We start from the raw sequence: 15,168 nt of genomic DNA, 5'->3' as shown, positions 1-15,168 counted from the left end.
TTCAGCATTCAGAGCAACACCTGCACATTGTTGTACCTGTCTCTGACAGTGCAACAACCATTTGACAACATTTGAACAAGCACACTAGGAACAGATCAGTGGATCATTCCCCAGACTAGTACATTGCTGAAATCAGCTCCACTTCTTGCACTCCTTAGAGACTTAAAAACAGCTCCTGGGGTGAAGGAAGGCTCTCAGGAGGCCCATCCTTTCAACTGAAAGGTGTTATGTGAAGTTTATAGAGGAAATGTTAAAGAACAGGACTGTTCCTGCTGAGGGGGGTAGATTGGAATTAGAGACATCACAGTTAGCCATAAACACTGACATTTCTGTTGTGGGCTCTCTGAAGTTCAGGAAAGTAGGTACTATTCTTTGCTTTCTTTTTGACTTTTAAAATTGTCAAATGATTAAGTGGTTCTTCTCTTTCTGTTGCTTTTCTTCTCTTTCCCTGTAGGGATATTGCTGCCAGGAACTGCCTCCTTACCTGTCGAGGGCCTGGGAGAGTGGCTAAGATTGGAGACTTTGGAATGGCCCGGGATATATACAGGTAGCAGAGCTAAGCCCAGGGTATCTGCAATTGGAAGCTTACTAAAACGAGGGAGGAGCAGTGTCTGTGCAGAAGAGCAGGCTCTTGTGCTGCTCTGCATAACCCTAGCAAGGCAAGAGTGGAGACATCCCACTCTGGTGAATCCCAGCTAATGTATTTCTGGTGTTTGCCTTTATTTGTAGTTTAACTGTGCTCTGGAGACTTTTTCCACTCCTGACAGCTTTCTCCTGGGCAATGAAGTCCAATGGTCATGGAAGGTGTTATTCCTCCCTCTTTTATTCTGTCCTCAGTTTCTTTTCTTTGCTTTCTCCACATCCAATGGCATTGATGTGCCCTTTTGTTTTGCGGTCCCAAATCATTCTGAGTTTAATCTCTCTCCTTGATGCTACCCCTGCACCTTTGGTTTCGTGTCATCAGTAAATCTTCTCAATTTACTGCAGCTAAAGGAGGAAGGTGCAGAGGAAGGTCAGGAAAATGTAATCACCCAAACTGGAATTCAGCCAAGACACAGGGTTAACTACTCTGCTCTTGCAAGAAGTGCCAGAAAATCTTTAATGACCATAAGCAGTCAGGGCTGCAGTTTGATATCTCATCTTCCATATAGCACCTTTAGAAGTGCAGCACCATATCCTGCTGTGCTGAGGAATTGATTTGCCCCTGACTCGGAAGAAGGAATGCCTTGTGCTCAGTCACCCGCACTGTTTATTCCAGTGCCTTGCCTACTTTTTTTCCTGCTTGGGGATTCTTCTGGCTCTGCTTAGCTTGAGATCTGACAGTATCACAGCCTGAGGTGATGCAAACAGAGTGCTACTTTCAAAAACGCAAGAGTATCAGCTCTGATCAGCTTGGGGGTTTTTCCCTCCTCTCCCTTGACAAAGAGCCCCCACGCTGCCCCACTGTCAGACAGGGGCTCTGCTGGGACAAAGTAGCATCTGTCTCTCTCACACAATCAATAGAACCAACTGCCAAGATGAACACTTTGGTGCTGAGCTTTCAAAGGTGCCTTTGAAGTCTGCACATGTTTCTTTGTCCAGGAATATCCTTTGGATGCTCAGGCTGTGTAGTTATGATCAGTGATACCAGCTTGCACAAGCATCCTTCCGCAGCTGCCAGCACAGGATTTGGGGCTTGTGGGTTTTATTTAAAATGACAGCGACAATAAAGGACTGTCTCGGAAGCCCAGGAGGTGGTTTTTGTACTAGTGCCCCAGCTCTAATGGCCAACCATCCTTCTCATCAAGCTCCTTGTTCTTACAAAGGCTTTAGGATTTTACTTGCAGTGCTTTAGGCTGGGTACATATTGGATAGGTTTTGTTTATTTTTGGTGGGGATGCTCAAGGTGACCATGTGGGAAATGAGGTCAAGATCTTGCTGTGGTTGAAAAGGGCGGGGGATGGCTCTGCCAGCAGCAGTTACTGTTTGAGTAATTCACTAGGAATATGGACACAGATGAGGATAACTGATTCACCAGATCAGGCCTGAAGTGAGGTAGATAAAACAGTCCTTCCATTGCTTGCCCATTTCCACTACTTTTGTGAGAAGGAGCAGGTCTCTTCAGCATTTTCTCTGCCATACTGTTCTGCCTTAATTAGTCTCTCCTCTGGCTCAAAATTTTAATATTTGTAATTATAAAATTCCCAAATCAATGCCATTTTCTGAATTCTTGGCTGACTCTTTTGTTCTGTTTGTTCTCTGCAGAGCCAGCTACTACCGGAAGGGTGGGTGTGCAATGTTGCCTGTCAAATGGATGCCTCCTGAGGCTTTCATGGAAGGGATATTTACATCAAAAACAGATACATGGTGTGTTTCCTTTCCTTCTCTGTCCAGTCTGTCTGTGTTGTAACCCTTTATGTAAAGGGTTAATATTTTGTAAAAAACACATGTTCAGATTCATTTCTCATGTACTAAAAGCTGGGTTTTTCAGAGTCACTAGTGTTGGAGGGCAAAGCAACCATATTTACCTACCTATATCCTAGACTTTACTTACTTAACAGTCAACTACTAGTATTTATTAAATGTTTCAAAATTCACTGTTACAACTGTGCCACTTATTTGTGTCTGAATCCTGCAGCAGGGATTTGCACAAAGGCTGCAAAGAGCAATGCTGATGGTACTGAACCTAGGGGCATTGCCCACCAGTGATGGTCATTCCTGTATCCTTCACTTTATTTTCCTTTGCTTCTGTATTCAGGTCTTTTGGTGTATTGCTGTGGGAGATATTCTCTTTGGGATACATGCCCTACCCTAGCAAAAGTAACCAGGAGGTTCTGGAGTTTGTCACCAATGGAGGAAGAATGGATCCACCTAAAAACTGCCCTGGCCCTGTGTATGAGATGTTAACTTTAATATATTCATGCAAAAATTTCTGCTTCAAATGCTCTTCTCTAGTCAAAAGTTAATTATTTGTAAGATTGATCTTATTGTGGCTGATCTGTTTTATTGAACTTGAGTGCCAGTGATTTCTCTAATATCTAATTTTTCTGTCTGTTTTGGAGAATAATTGAGGGCCCTTTTGAGAATTACTGGCCACTGCTTGTTTGGTCAAAGATGGTGCAGTATTTCTGTGTCTTGGGTTAGCTGTGAAACTTCAATGCATAAGACTGTTCACAGATAGGGAAAACTGGGCTCCTTTATCTGTAGCCCTGCCTACCTTTAGTGAATTGTCCAAGGGATTTTGGGGGGTTGAGTTCTTTCTCTGATGGGCTGTGGATTTTACCCCAGTGGTGGTCACATTTCAGTGGCTACCAGTACATCAGTTGTCTGACTCTGGGGAAGGCAGAGAACTCTTATTTGTTGGAAGTCAGAATGGTGATGCATGCTTATGATTTCTAAGCTTTTATGTACCACAGGATCTGCTGTTCATAAGCATCTCCTGTTCTGCCCTTTCAGTTACCGCATTATGACCCAGTGTTGGCAGCACCAGCCTGAAGACCGGCCAAATTTTGCCATAATCCTGGAGAGGATTGAGTACTGCACTCAGGTATGGGTGTTCATTCATCTCAGAGGAGGTGGGTGGAGAGGGTTCTTCTTGAGGAGAGGTCTAGACAAGCCAGAATACGAGACAAGAAGGCAGCACTGCAGTAATGCAGTCAGCAGTCCAGAGAGCGATGCCACCCTGGGAACAGTGGCTGGGATATTCATCTCATTGGATGCTGGATCCATCTTATCTTTCACTGCTGAAAGGCATGGGCTTAAACAAGCTTACACAGCTATAGAAATAGCACACCAGTAGCTCTTCTTCTGCTTGTAAAGGCACAGATTCCAATGAGCAAAAGAGCTAAGACAGGCCAGCACCTGCATGAGTTTCACATGCCTCGTCCCAGCCACTCCATCCCAGTGTTTACCCTTAAGACATAGTCAACACTGAACAGGAATGGTCCCAGCTTAGAGCACCCTTTGCAGGTGGTTTCAGCAGCTGTTAGCAATTTTCTGAATCTGCCAGTGCTGGAGAAGGCAGGTGGAAACAGCCAGGCTCAAGGAGTGGGGATTCTAAGGTTGGGCAAGGAGGGGGAAGGATGTGGCTGGATTTCCAGGCTGAAATCGGAGTTACTTAGTTTTTACCACCAATTTAGCTTACAAGAAGTAGAGTAGTTTAGAAAATGTTTTGCTGCCTTATCAGCACAGGCTCCTTGTATGGCCTCACTGTTATTTGCCTCAGTCAGTTTGCTTTCCCTCGCTACTCGGGAAGGTTGGTCTGTTTTTCATGTGTGTTTGGATCCTTCGATTGGGAGGCATTTTTTTTCTGCTCTCTGTAGCTTGCCACGGCATCTAGCAATAATTAAAGGCTGCCCAGATCACCACATTTTCTCTCAGTTTAATTCTCAAAACTGCATAAATGGCTCATAACCACAATCCCTATGGATTTGGGCTTCAAGGGGTCTGCCAGTATTGCCTTCTCTCTGCATTTCCATTCCTCCCTCGTTATATGGAGGCAATACTTACATGGCTGAGACTTTCTCAATATTATCTGAGAATGTTATGAACTCTGAGATGATAGATTCCAAAACAACATTCCCACAGGAAATTTATCTGGACATAAAAAATATTTTTCATTGGTTTTGTACCTCTACTATTCTGTGGTGAGTTTTAGGGTTGGGTTTTTATTAAGAGTTGGATTTTTAAGGATATCCCATTATATCTCACAGTTAACTGCATTTTGTCTGCATCCCCTACACGTGGAATATGGGCACTAGGTACTGGGAATGATGCACTGTGGTCATAGCATGACAGGTGTCAAATGTGTCAGGTTTTTATTCAATGCATGATGCCTACAGACTTTGAGAAAATCTCATTGTTCTCTCTGGCAGGATCCAGATGTCATCAACACCGCCCTGCCAGTAGAATATGGCCCATCAGCTGAGGAGGAGGAGAAGGTGCGCCCTGACGATCCAGAAGGAATTTCTCCTCTGTTGGTCTCCACACACCAAGACAGAAAGGATGATAAGCAAACCCTGCCATCTCCACCACCCCTGCCATCAGCCATCACTGCTGGAAAATCTCTAGGGAAAGCGCGAGCCTTGGAACAGCCAGTGCCGGGGAAGGTGCCATCAGCCTCAGCGGGGGGACATATCAACATGGCCTATGCCCAGTCCAATCCCCCTTCTGAGCTGCACAAAAGCCGGGGCTCCAGAAACAAGCCCACCAACCTCTGGAATCCAACCTATGGTTCCTGGTTTGCGGAGAAGCAGGCCAGCAAAAACAGTTCTGTGCTGGAGAAGGAGAGGCACGAGAGGGAGAATTTGGGACAGGAAGGAAACTGTACTGTGGGGCCCAACATTATGACTGGCAGGCTGCCAGGCTCCTCCTTGCTATTAGAGCCATCTTCCCTAACTGCAAGTGTTAAAGAAGTGCCTCTCTTTAGGCTTCGCCACTTCCCCTGTGGGAATGTCAACTATGGATACCAACAGCAGGGCTTACCCTTGGAAGCCTCCACGCCACCTTGCGCTAGCACTTACGAGGACCCCGTCCTTAGAAACAAGAGCCACATAACCCAGCAGGGGCCCTGAGAGCCCTCAACCCTCTTGACTTTTCCCCCTGTGGCCCCTGAGCCTTGAAGAGATGTCCTGTTACCCAACACACCACGAGCAAGGGATCTGACAGCATCACCTTCTATTTTGTGCAAACCTGCTCCGAAAGTGCCACCCTTGCCATTGTAATTTCAACCAACCCGAGAGGCTTCAATCCACCGGAGCCCCAGTAGAGTGAAAGAACCAAGGGGGAGGGAGGATGCAGATGTTATCTGCAAGGCCCAGCTGCTGTTGCATCAACTCATTCGCATGGTTGTCGTCATGCCCTTCCCGTGAGCTTTTCTCAGTTGTGCGTTCTCTGCTTGCGTGTCAAAGCCGCGGCTCACTGCCATGAGTGTTCCATGTCCAAGGTTTTCCATGCCAAACCTGTCGTTGCTGTGGAAGACCTAGAGATCTCCTGCAGCTGGCAGATGTTGTAGTGGGTTTGGGAAGAGCATCCTCTATCCAAACCGAAAAAGGATACAAGATGCACTGAATGGTGACGCGATGGCACATGTCTCAAGTTGTGTTCCAGCTACAGTCCAGTCTTCGAAAGTCCTTGAATGCACAGCGGTTATGGGGGTGCTGACAGGGCAGTAGAAAGACACTGGTCACACTGCATCCCTTGAAAGAGAGAGGAGAGGAAGCAGAGCGTGGGTGCAGATGCTGTGAGGCATTTGGGGGTTGGGAGAGGCATTGTTTGCCTGGGGATTTTTGTCTTGTTTTTGTTTTCCTATGCTTAAGCACTAAAACTGAGTAAAGCCCTTTAAAATTCCTTCTGTCCTACAAAAGTAGGAATGCCCTTATCAGGAACTTGTGCGTGTCAAGCGGAACCAAGGTGAAGCTTTAAAGGACCATGGTCATGACAGAGACTTTCACCATGCCCTGGAAATGGACAGCCACCTGCATACCTCAGAGGTTTACTATAGCCTTTGACATACCCTGTACGAATAACACCAGAAAGGCAGAAGACTACATCGTGCCACAGTCCAGACGCCAGATACTGTCTGTATTTGAAGGGTTTAGAGCCCTTGTCCCTTTAACAAAATACATGTATGATAGTGGTTTAAGGACAAACACTCCATTGACTCACTTTGTACACCTTGTGCATGAAAAATATTCCAGTTAAGTGTATTGTCAAAACATAGATGTAGGAAATAATTCATGTGTAAAGATGTGCATTAGTAACTTCAGCTTAGGGTTGCAAGGAGCTGTTTTAGCATGAATGCTATCCAAAAAAGGGGTGCTTATTTCCATAGAAATGGATGTACTGGAGCATCAGCAAAGGAGTGTGAAGGTGTTCTTCAGTCCAAGACTCTTCGTTTCAGTGAAGTGAATCTGAATCTGGCCCTGGATCCAAATGCTGAGGTAAGCCTCCTGTCTTCATAAGGGAACAAACCAGAATCCACATATACGTACTCCTAAACTTTGAGATGCGCAGAATCAAATCGGAGGGCTTGGTTTGGGCCACCCCCCTTGTGAAAAAACACATTGAGGGGAGGGAAAGAGATGCTGTGCTCTCCTAATCTGTCTTTCTGACTTCTCTGATACACAAAACTAAATCGTTTTCTAAGACAGATGCCAAATGCTGTAAGCAGGGTGGTGGTTTGTTAATAGGCTGTGCTTGAGTCAGGGGCTGCTGTTCATGTGCTGTGTGGGTCTGGCAGGAATAAGGAGGGTTGCTCTTACAGGCTTCCCTAGGTTGAACTCAGAGAGTATTTGTCATCTCCAAGGTTATTAGGCTCACAGCTCTTGCCATGAAATAGCCACTGGGGAGGGATTCTGTCTAGCTTAGGACTGTGTTAGTGTCACACTAGTGTCTCTCTCTAGCTCAGTAAACAAAAGGGGGTAGTTTTTAGAGTCTCAGGAAAGCTGATTAATTCAGGAGGCAAGCACTGCCAGAAAAATTTCTTACACTAGTATATTATTCACATATAATAGCAATTTTCATTTAAATATTCCAGCTTTTTCATTTTCAGAAGAGCTGAAGCTCCTCATTGTTTTCTTTAACATTTCTTTGCCTAGGAACACGCTGAGTTTTTGCTGCCTTACCATGTTACTGAAGGCAGAAGCTGACCTGTATACTCATGAGTGTTTTTAAAGAATACACAGGAACATAAAGTTGCTAAGTTAATGATCTTTGACTAACTGAAAGTATTAATTCTTGGGTCTGAGGCAGCAGCTTTGATGCTGCACAAATACAGATAAGCTGCCAGGTTACAATGTTAAAAAGGTGACATTTCTAAAGAAGCTTTAAAAGCACAAGCAGCAAGAGATGATTATAAGTTTGTAGGGGTGAAAGGGAAGCTTTCCCAGCATGGTGAGAGTGTCTCTGAGCTTGTACTGTGCAGTTATTTTATAATAGAATTTCAACTGAAATACTCTTACAGAATGGGAGTTGTAAAAAAAAAAATGAAGGAGCTAAACACCTTCCTGCTTCTTACCTATGGAATATGTCAGGAGATAATTCTGTTTGGGGAAATGGTGAATTACTACTGAAATTCTCCACTCTGCTTAGTACAGTGCATTGAGATAAATACTGTTCAGCACTGGCAGTTGGTTTTAAGTGAACTTCCTTCCAGTGTCTCCTGTGTAAAACGCTTTGTTGTGGGGTTTTGTTAGGGTTTGTTGGTTTGGGGGGAGGGGGTTGGGTTTTTTCTTGGGGTTTTTTTGTTTGTTTTGGGGGCTTTTTTTGTGTCAGCTTTTGTTTGTGTTTGGGTTTTTTTAAATCCCCTTTTCTTAATTCTTGGAATTCAGAGGAATTCAGAAATTCAGTTTGGGCTTATTTTTAATATTAAAGACGCAACATATCAGAGCTACTCCACACCAAGCATTTAGTTTGTTACCCCTTTTTGCTGTCCAAGCATAGTACCCCAGGTTGCAAAAATTTTTCTGTAAATATTGATGCTAATCAAATCTTGTCACTCAGAAACAAGGGCTGTAGCATTTGCCTGCCCTCCTTCTCTTAGAAAACAAATTAATTGCCTGGACCAAAGGGTGCGCTGCTGCTTGTGTGCAGGCTGCATCAAAGAGTTTCCTGGTCATTCTGCAATTCCCTTGCTTAAATTTAAGCATCTGTCCTGTTGCCAAAAGCATTGCCAGGATTTCAGTGACAGTGCAAGATCTTATTTGCATCACTGGGATGATCTGAAGAACGCTTTTCTTAATGATCCCCCTTTCCTCTGTCCCTCTGTGCACACTCAGGCACTATCAGTTACTGTATGATCTCCAATTAGCTGAAGGGCTGACAGGACATTTAACATGTAACATTTAGCCATGTGAGAGCTGCAGTTGCAGTGCCAGTTTGCCCTGAGCATTTTGTCCAGTCGTGAACCAGAAACTTTTAATTTCTGTGTCTAGAAATATCCACCTGTTCAGTACTCAGTGCTGCAGGGAACGAAGGGGCTTAAGTCACCACGGGCTCACCAGACCAAAGCACTCTGGATGAGTAAATCCCAAATTCCTTTATCAAACTCCTCCATGCTAGGCTTATAGTGCTGCAGAAAAACAAATTCAAGTTATTTTAACCTTCTTACTCATTTTTGCCTGTAACTTATTTTTTAAATTACAGTTTATTGACACACTGTATATTTTTTAAGGAACTTGTTTTTAGGACTGTTAATCTTTTTCATTGGTGATACTGATGTTCTGATATATATCTTCCTCATTTTACAGTGGAAAAGTGGGAAGCAGGATGACCTACAAGATGTAAAGCATGACTGGGAAAAACCCTGTACTACCACTCTTATACTTGGAAAATGGCTTCTTTCAGGATATTGCCTGTTTCCTATAGGTTTCTGCAAGCTGCTGGAGGTAAACTAGGTTGGGATGCCTGTTTCTTTCCAGCTGTCCCGTCATCTTCCCTTTTTGCTACTGAACCTTGTTTCTCCATCATGTGCCTGGAAATGAAGCAAGGGAAGAAGTTTGGTTGGTTCTGCTTCCCCGAGGCACAGCAAAGGAGTGGTGGTGGGAGAGGGGCTTTGCTGTAGCGAGGGGAGGTGCAGGTACCACAGGTTGGAAGCACAAGGGCTGTGTTAATTTGGCCAAGTCAGCCTTGGACAGCGGTGTCAAACTGCTTTGGCTTCCCCCTGCAGAGGCTCCAAGAGCAGCTGCAGCACCTCTGGGCGCAGTCACTGCACAACACAAAGGGTCTGAAATAGGGTGTGATGGGTGTAACTTTGCACGTCTGCTCCTGTTACTGCGCCTGTCTTCTGGGTGACGAGAACCTTGACACAGGAATAGCATAAAACAGCCTTCCACAGCAGCAAAGACATGGCCATTTGTCTGTCCCAGAGTTAAACCCACCACAGGAAAATGTCCGAATTGTCTGCATCTGGCTTTTTTAGTAACAAGCTTCATTATAGGAGTGTCTGTCTCATGTACAGCCGTTTATGCAACATTGTTTATAAAGGAAGGGCCTGTGCACTTCAGGGATACTATGAAGAAGAATACTAATATATGGTCATTGAGTATTTTGTATTGAATAGTGTATTTGTATTGTAAACAAGTGTAGTGAACCACAAGGCATGAAGACAAATAAAATGACAGTAGCTGGCTTTCTCTGTGTTGGGCTGTGCAATGATTGGATCGAGGTCAGAGGGAGGTGTCTGGACATCCCTTTTTCTTGGTAAAGTTGCAGAAGTATTAAGGTGACGGACACCCAAAGGAGTTGGTGTTGTGCTACACTGACCCAACCACCTTTCAGGAGAGCAGCAGCTGTTTCAGACTTCTCTGCATTGCAAACATCATATGCCAAGTGTCTTACGAAGGTGCCATTCCTTCTGTCACAAAGCACCAAGGTTGGCTACTACCCACAGAAAACTGGCCAGTATAAAAGGAGAACAACGGGAAGGGTTGAAGAGAGCATTGGGGTGTTTTCATTCCTAAATGTGTATATCCTATTAAGACAGCCTTTTTCCTTGAGTCTGGATATAGACTGGGAGTAGATCTAACTATAAGCTGTATTTTAATACAGTGGAGTGCCAGTATTGAATCCTGTGACATGAATCCTGTGACAATTCTAGGAAGAGGTAGTTCCTTCCCTGAAACACTTTTTTCCCTTCCCCCATCACTCCTATGCCCTGCATAGATGCATTCTCAAGAAATGGTCTTGAAATTAGGACTGACTTATCTACAAACTTTCTCCTTCACAAGCTCATTCTATTGCAGGATAGTGCTGTCGTTTGGTAAACAAGACTTTTTTCCTGAGCAGATATCTTGTAGGCACCTCTCTCTCCCTGTTTCCCTGCCACTTTGGTTCCTCTCCCTCTTAACTGAAAAGGGAGCTCTTCTGTGCTCTTCTAGGAAGAGACCTGGTCACCAGTCAGCCACATAGACTGTTTTGGATCTGGCATGGGTTGGCAATCTTTGCTCTGATTCCCATTTCTTCCAGAGTTGTCTGTCTGTGACAAGGCAGTGAAAAGGATGCAGGTGGGTGCTCCACTGTGTGGCTTTCACAGACACAGTTTCAGTTTCCACCTGGTGTATGACAAGGCTTCTGCAGAAAACTAAACTCTGTAAAAGCAATGACATAAATGCTGGACTTGCCACCTAAGGAAAACCCTTGCAGGTAACAGAGCTAACTTGTCAGAGGAACCAGGTTATGTCTTGCAAATCTGCAATGCCAGTCTTGGATCCTTGTGCCTCAGACCTTGCTGGCTAGCAGCCCTCTGAAAGCACAGGCTCCCTGCCCAGAAAGCCATTACTGTCAGCATCTGCAAAGCGATCACTGAATCTAATTGAGCTGAACTCACTAGAAATGAATCCCCCATCCTGGGATACCTCAAAAAAGTTCTCTTTCTCCTGTCACACACACCTGTGGCCTTTCCAGTGTCAAAAAAACTTGAACAATTTCATGGATAAGAGCACTAAAGGACATTTTCTCTAACTAGACCCCAGGGACATGCTGTGGGGCAAGGACTAGCCTCAAAGTCCACACAGGCAGCACAGAACTGCTGGGGACCATCTGTTTATTTATTTATAAATAACATAATATTTATGTAGTTTATTGGGACTTTGAGGATCTTTTTCTACCAGTCTGGGGCTGTGATAGTCAGTCCTCTGCACAGCACCAAATTCCAAACTTCACTGCCAGTTATTTTCAGAATTTTTTTTAATGACACAGTCCTGCAAGAATTGGAGGAAAGGATTATGGCAACTTACCTTGGATTTAGGGAAGCACAAATCCCTTCACCTCACCAACCTGAGGAGAGTAATCCTTTCTGGAATGGACTGATTTATTTCTGTTGCAGGCTGCACAAATTTACAGTGCTTCTTGCTTCCTTGCAGAAGATTCTCAGTGCTGCCAAAACATCACCCTGATAACAGTCCTGCTCCTCTAACCCACAGTGCTCAAGCTGATTACGGCCAGAGCTTTCAGGAGAAATGTGCAGCTGGCTGAAGCTGGAATGGAAGGGAAAGTGCACCACACCAACACTCAGTTAGTATCTGTGCCCTCTTCTGTGCCCATCAGACAGGTCCACTGAAGTCCTGCAGCACTCACTAGCCCAGGCCACTGAGACCCCACTTCCAGCCAAACTGGGTGTAGCTACAGAGCTGTGGAAGGGGCAGCCTGACACCCTCGGAGAAAAAAATAAAAAGCTACCAATGAATCAGAAAACTATTGTAAAGATGTTGTTCTTATATATTACTTCATCTGTGCAAGACAGACCACACAGAAATGGTGTGACTATAACAAACTGCCTGAGCTTGCTGTTCACCCACACACTTGTTCCCATACCTCCCTCCTGAAGAACTCCAGCTACCCCTCAGATAAAGCAGTTACACCCATTCCATCTGCTCAGTCAGGAAAAACAGCATTCCTGATAATGAGTGTCTCATCACAGGAACTCAACTGCTCACCCAGGAGCACCAGGGTGTGACAGAACGTGCTGTGCAAAGGCTTTGTTTGAAACTGGCAGTTCTGTGCAGAACAGCCAGAAGACACAACAGCTTCTGCTTTACATGTGACAGTTGCTGTTCCACATGAATCCCGTGTGCTTAATTTGTACATAAGAACAGACGTGAGAGATGCACATTCTGTAATGACTCAGTGAAAATTCTTTTTTTGCTTTTTGCTGTACATTATTCAACAGCGTTTCATTTTATTAATACCAGCAAGAAACAGATATCAGACAAAGTAAAGTTCAGTACATCACTGAGTATCTGCACCTGCAAATATAAAGCATTGCTTTTTTTTTTTTACGTTCAAAATTTACAGCTTTTATATTCAATTAAAAATTTCCATAAGTTAGAATACAATGTGCATTATTTTAAATACGGCTCAGGAAAAATAGCTACAGCAATATTTAAAAGAAGGTTACAGCAGCAGGATTCTGTCTAAAAATAGGCTATTATGATTTAAAGTGTCACTTCTTCAAGTAGGCAAGAGCAAGCAAATCATTTAAGAGTAAAACGACTGTTCTGGAACACAAAACCATCCTAATCAGATAATGTTTACATATGCTGAGCAATTAAAATACATTATATGTTTAAAATATGGACAAAATATTAGCTGTTTTAAAAGGCTGATATGCAAATAATGTCACATCAAGGCGCATTACAGTGCTGTACCTAAAACTATGCTTAATTTATCATAAGACTTATAAGAAATTCATACTGGAAACTGTTCTAAAGGAAACAAGAAGAAACATGTATCACAAACAATCAAATAATGGCAACAGCTTGCTTGAAAACCCTGTATATGTTCCATACCACTGGCAGGAATTACTGTGCTGTATTTATACAGACCTAATATTTATGAAGAGGCTATTACATGTAATTCCACTCTGGGTTTATTTGCATTTCAAAACTGTGATACTCATTGCCTGCAGCACCCCAAACAAAAAGAAAGTCTCTAAAAATGAGAGAAAGCTCTCCAGGACAGTGCAAAGTGCATTATTTTAAAGAGTGCTTCTTATACGTAGCTCCTTCTACAAATGCACAACAAAAAGTGCTCTTTAGTATACAGACTGACATGCAGCATATTTGTGTTTTTTAAAGGCTTTTAATTTAATTGCTGCTGTTCACTAGGATAGCAGCAAATCCTTGTATTTATCAGCCCTTTTGCATTCTGGAGAAGAGGAGGGGGTAAGAGGAGGGATCCAAATGATAAAATGCAAAAATACTCCACAACTGCTTGAAAAAGAGGTCTTTTTTTCCTTTTTTTTTTGCTTCCTTATTGCTAGCAGCTGGTATTGGAATTGACAAAGTGCCCGGGAACCAGGCTAATGTCACTCATCAACCACCTCCGCTGTCAAAAGCAGGCAATGCACAAAGCATTACCAGTTCATTACTACAGGGAGAAAAACTGTTTAAATACTGCATGAATCACACAGGAACTTTAGAGAACGCTGGAGATCCTCGTGTTCTCTAACTGGAACGTTAGTCAAATGATGCAGCACCTTAAACACAAGATGCTCCTGTAAAAAACCTTCCAGGCAAGGGCCGTTTAACTAAAACAGAAGAGTGGTTTTACTTCCTAACACAACTGAACTCTTTATCTCTCTATTTTATATATATATTTATATAAAATATATATATCATATATATTATATACACACACCTACATATATGTATGTAAAATGCATACTCATATATGTAAAATGCAAACGCAGATTTAATAATTTCAAAATAAGTTCGCATTCTAGGTGGGGTTGGTTTGTGCTTTAAAATACCTATTTCCTCCTCTCTGAGCCCCTTTCAGCTCAGCAAATATCATCCACAAGCTTTGCCCCATTAATCCCACGGTAGGTTACTCTGCTAGGTCGAACTAGGACCCCGTGGTTCAGCTTACAGGTGAAGTAGCGCTTTTCCCCCACGGAGCCGTCGTTCTTTCCCTTGGCACTTCGGAGTTCCAGCCCGACCCATATCCCCGGTGCAAAGTCTGTTGGACCAATGTACCTGATGGTCCCCATTTCATTGGAGCTGGTCAGGAGAACCTGAGAGCCCTCGTGCAGCTTCACGGGCCCCTCGGAGTGAGCTGTAGTGGTGCTGCTCCAGCTGCGCCGCAACACGGAGCTCTTCGATCTAGTTACAAAAGAAAGGAAAAAAAACCCCTTTTCTTCTTTTTTTCCTACAAAATATCCAGGGCAAATCTGTAGTTCTGTGAAGCACATGGGAGAAAAATCTCAAATCCCTTTTTTTAAAAAAATGGGTTTAATCTCAAGTCACTAACAAACCATGAAATAAGAGTAACAGGCAGGTACACTTGGCAGTCTGAAATACTGGAAAAGCAATTTCCTTCCACCCAATGCTGGGATCTACAATATTTACAGGAGGTGATAGTATTGGTAAATTAAGGCAAATGAAACATTTTATTTGGGGCTTGAAACAACTTTTAAGTGCAAGTGTCAGTCAGGATCACCAAGACGAAGTGAAGTCCTTTAACAAGACCCTCTGAACTTCATCCAGCTGTGTAAAAATACAACAATTTGGAGAATATGCTGTGATGAATGACTGGAAAACAGTTTTAATGCCAACCTGAATTCAAGGACTATACTCCTGGATACCTATGGAAAAATAGTCTAATACTGGTCTGTTTTGGAAGAAAAAAAATGAACATATAAAGGTCAAGATATTCTACATGCATAAAGATTTTCTTTTGAGCAAGAAACAG

The 15,168-nt window shown here is 43.5% G+C and overlaps 2 protein-coding genes across 2 annotated transcripts in view; one reads left to right on the top strand and one right to left on the bottom strand.

The window, feature by feature from the left end:
- The window catches only part of ALK (ALK receptor tyrosine kinase), a 225,744-nt gene extending 216,088 nt beyond the window's left edge, over positions 1-9,656 (top strand). Inside the window, exons 25-30 of the mRNA XM_018085039.3 lie at positions 455-547; positions 2,245-2,346; positions 2,738-2,872; positions 3,436-3,526; positions 4,854-6,920; positions 9,228-9,656. Of these exons, the coding sequence (XP_017940528.2) occupies positions 455-547; positions 2,245-2,346; positions 2,738-2,872; positions 3,436-3,526; positions 4,854-5,552 (1,120 nt within the window). The 3' untranslated portion in view covers positions 5,553-6,920; positions 9,228-9,656. The remainder of the gene's footprint in view (positions 1-454; positions 548-2,244; positions 2,347-2,737; positions 2,873-3,435; positions 3,527-4,853; positions 6,921-9,227) is intronic.
- Positions 9,657-14,144: 4,488 nt separating this feature from the next.
- CLIP4 (CAP-Gly domain containing linker protein family member 4) overlaps positions 14,145-15,168 on the bottom strand; it is a 29,882-nt gene continuing 28,858 nt past the window's right edge. The window contains exon 17 of the mRNA XM_018085359.1: positions 14,145-14,579. Within this exon, the coding sequence (XP_017940848.1) occupies positions 14,258-14,579 (322 nt within the window). The 3' untranslated portion in view covers positions 14,145-14,257. The remainder of the gene's footprint in view (positions 14,580-15,168) is intronic.

Source organism: Manacus vitellinus, unplaced genomic scaffold, assembly GCF_001715985.3.
Source record: "Manacus vitellinus isolate BGI_N305 unplaced genomic scaffold, ASM171598v3 scaffold_8_pilon, whole genome shotgun sequence".
Classification (NCBI taxonomy): Eukaryota; Metazoa; Chordata; class Aves; order Passeriformes; family Pipridae; genus Manacus; species Manacus vitellinus.
This window is presented reverse-complemented; position numbering and strand designations above follow the sequence as displayed.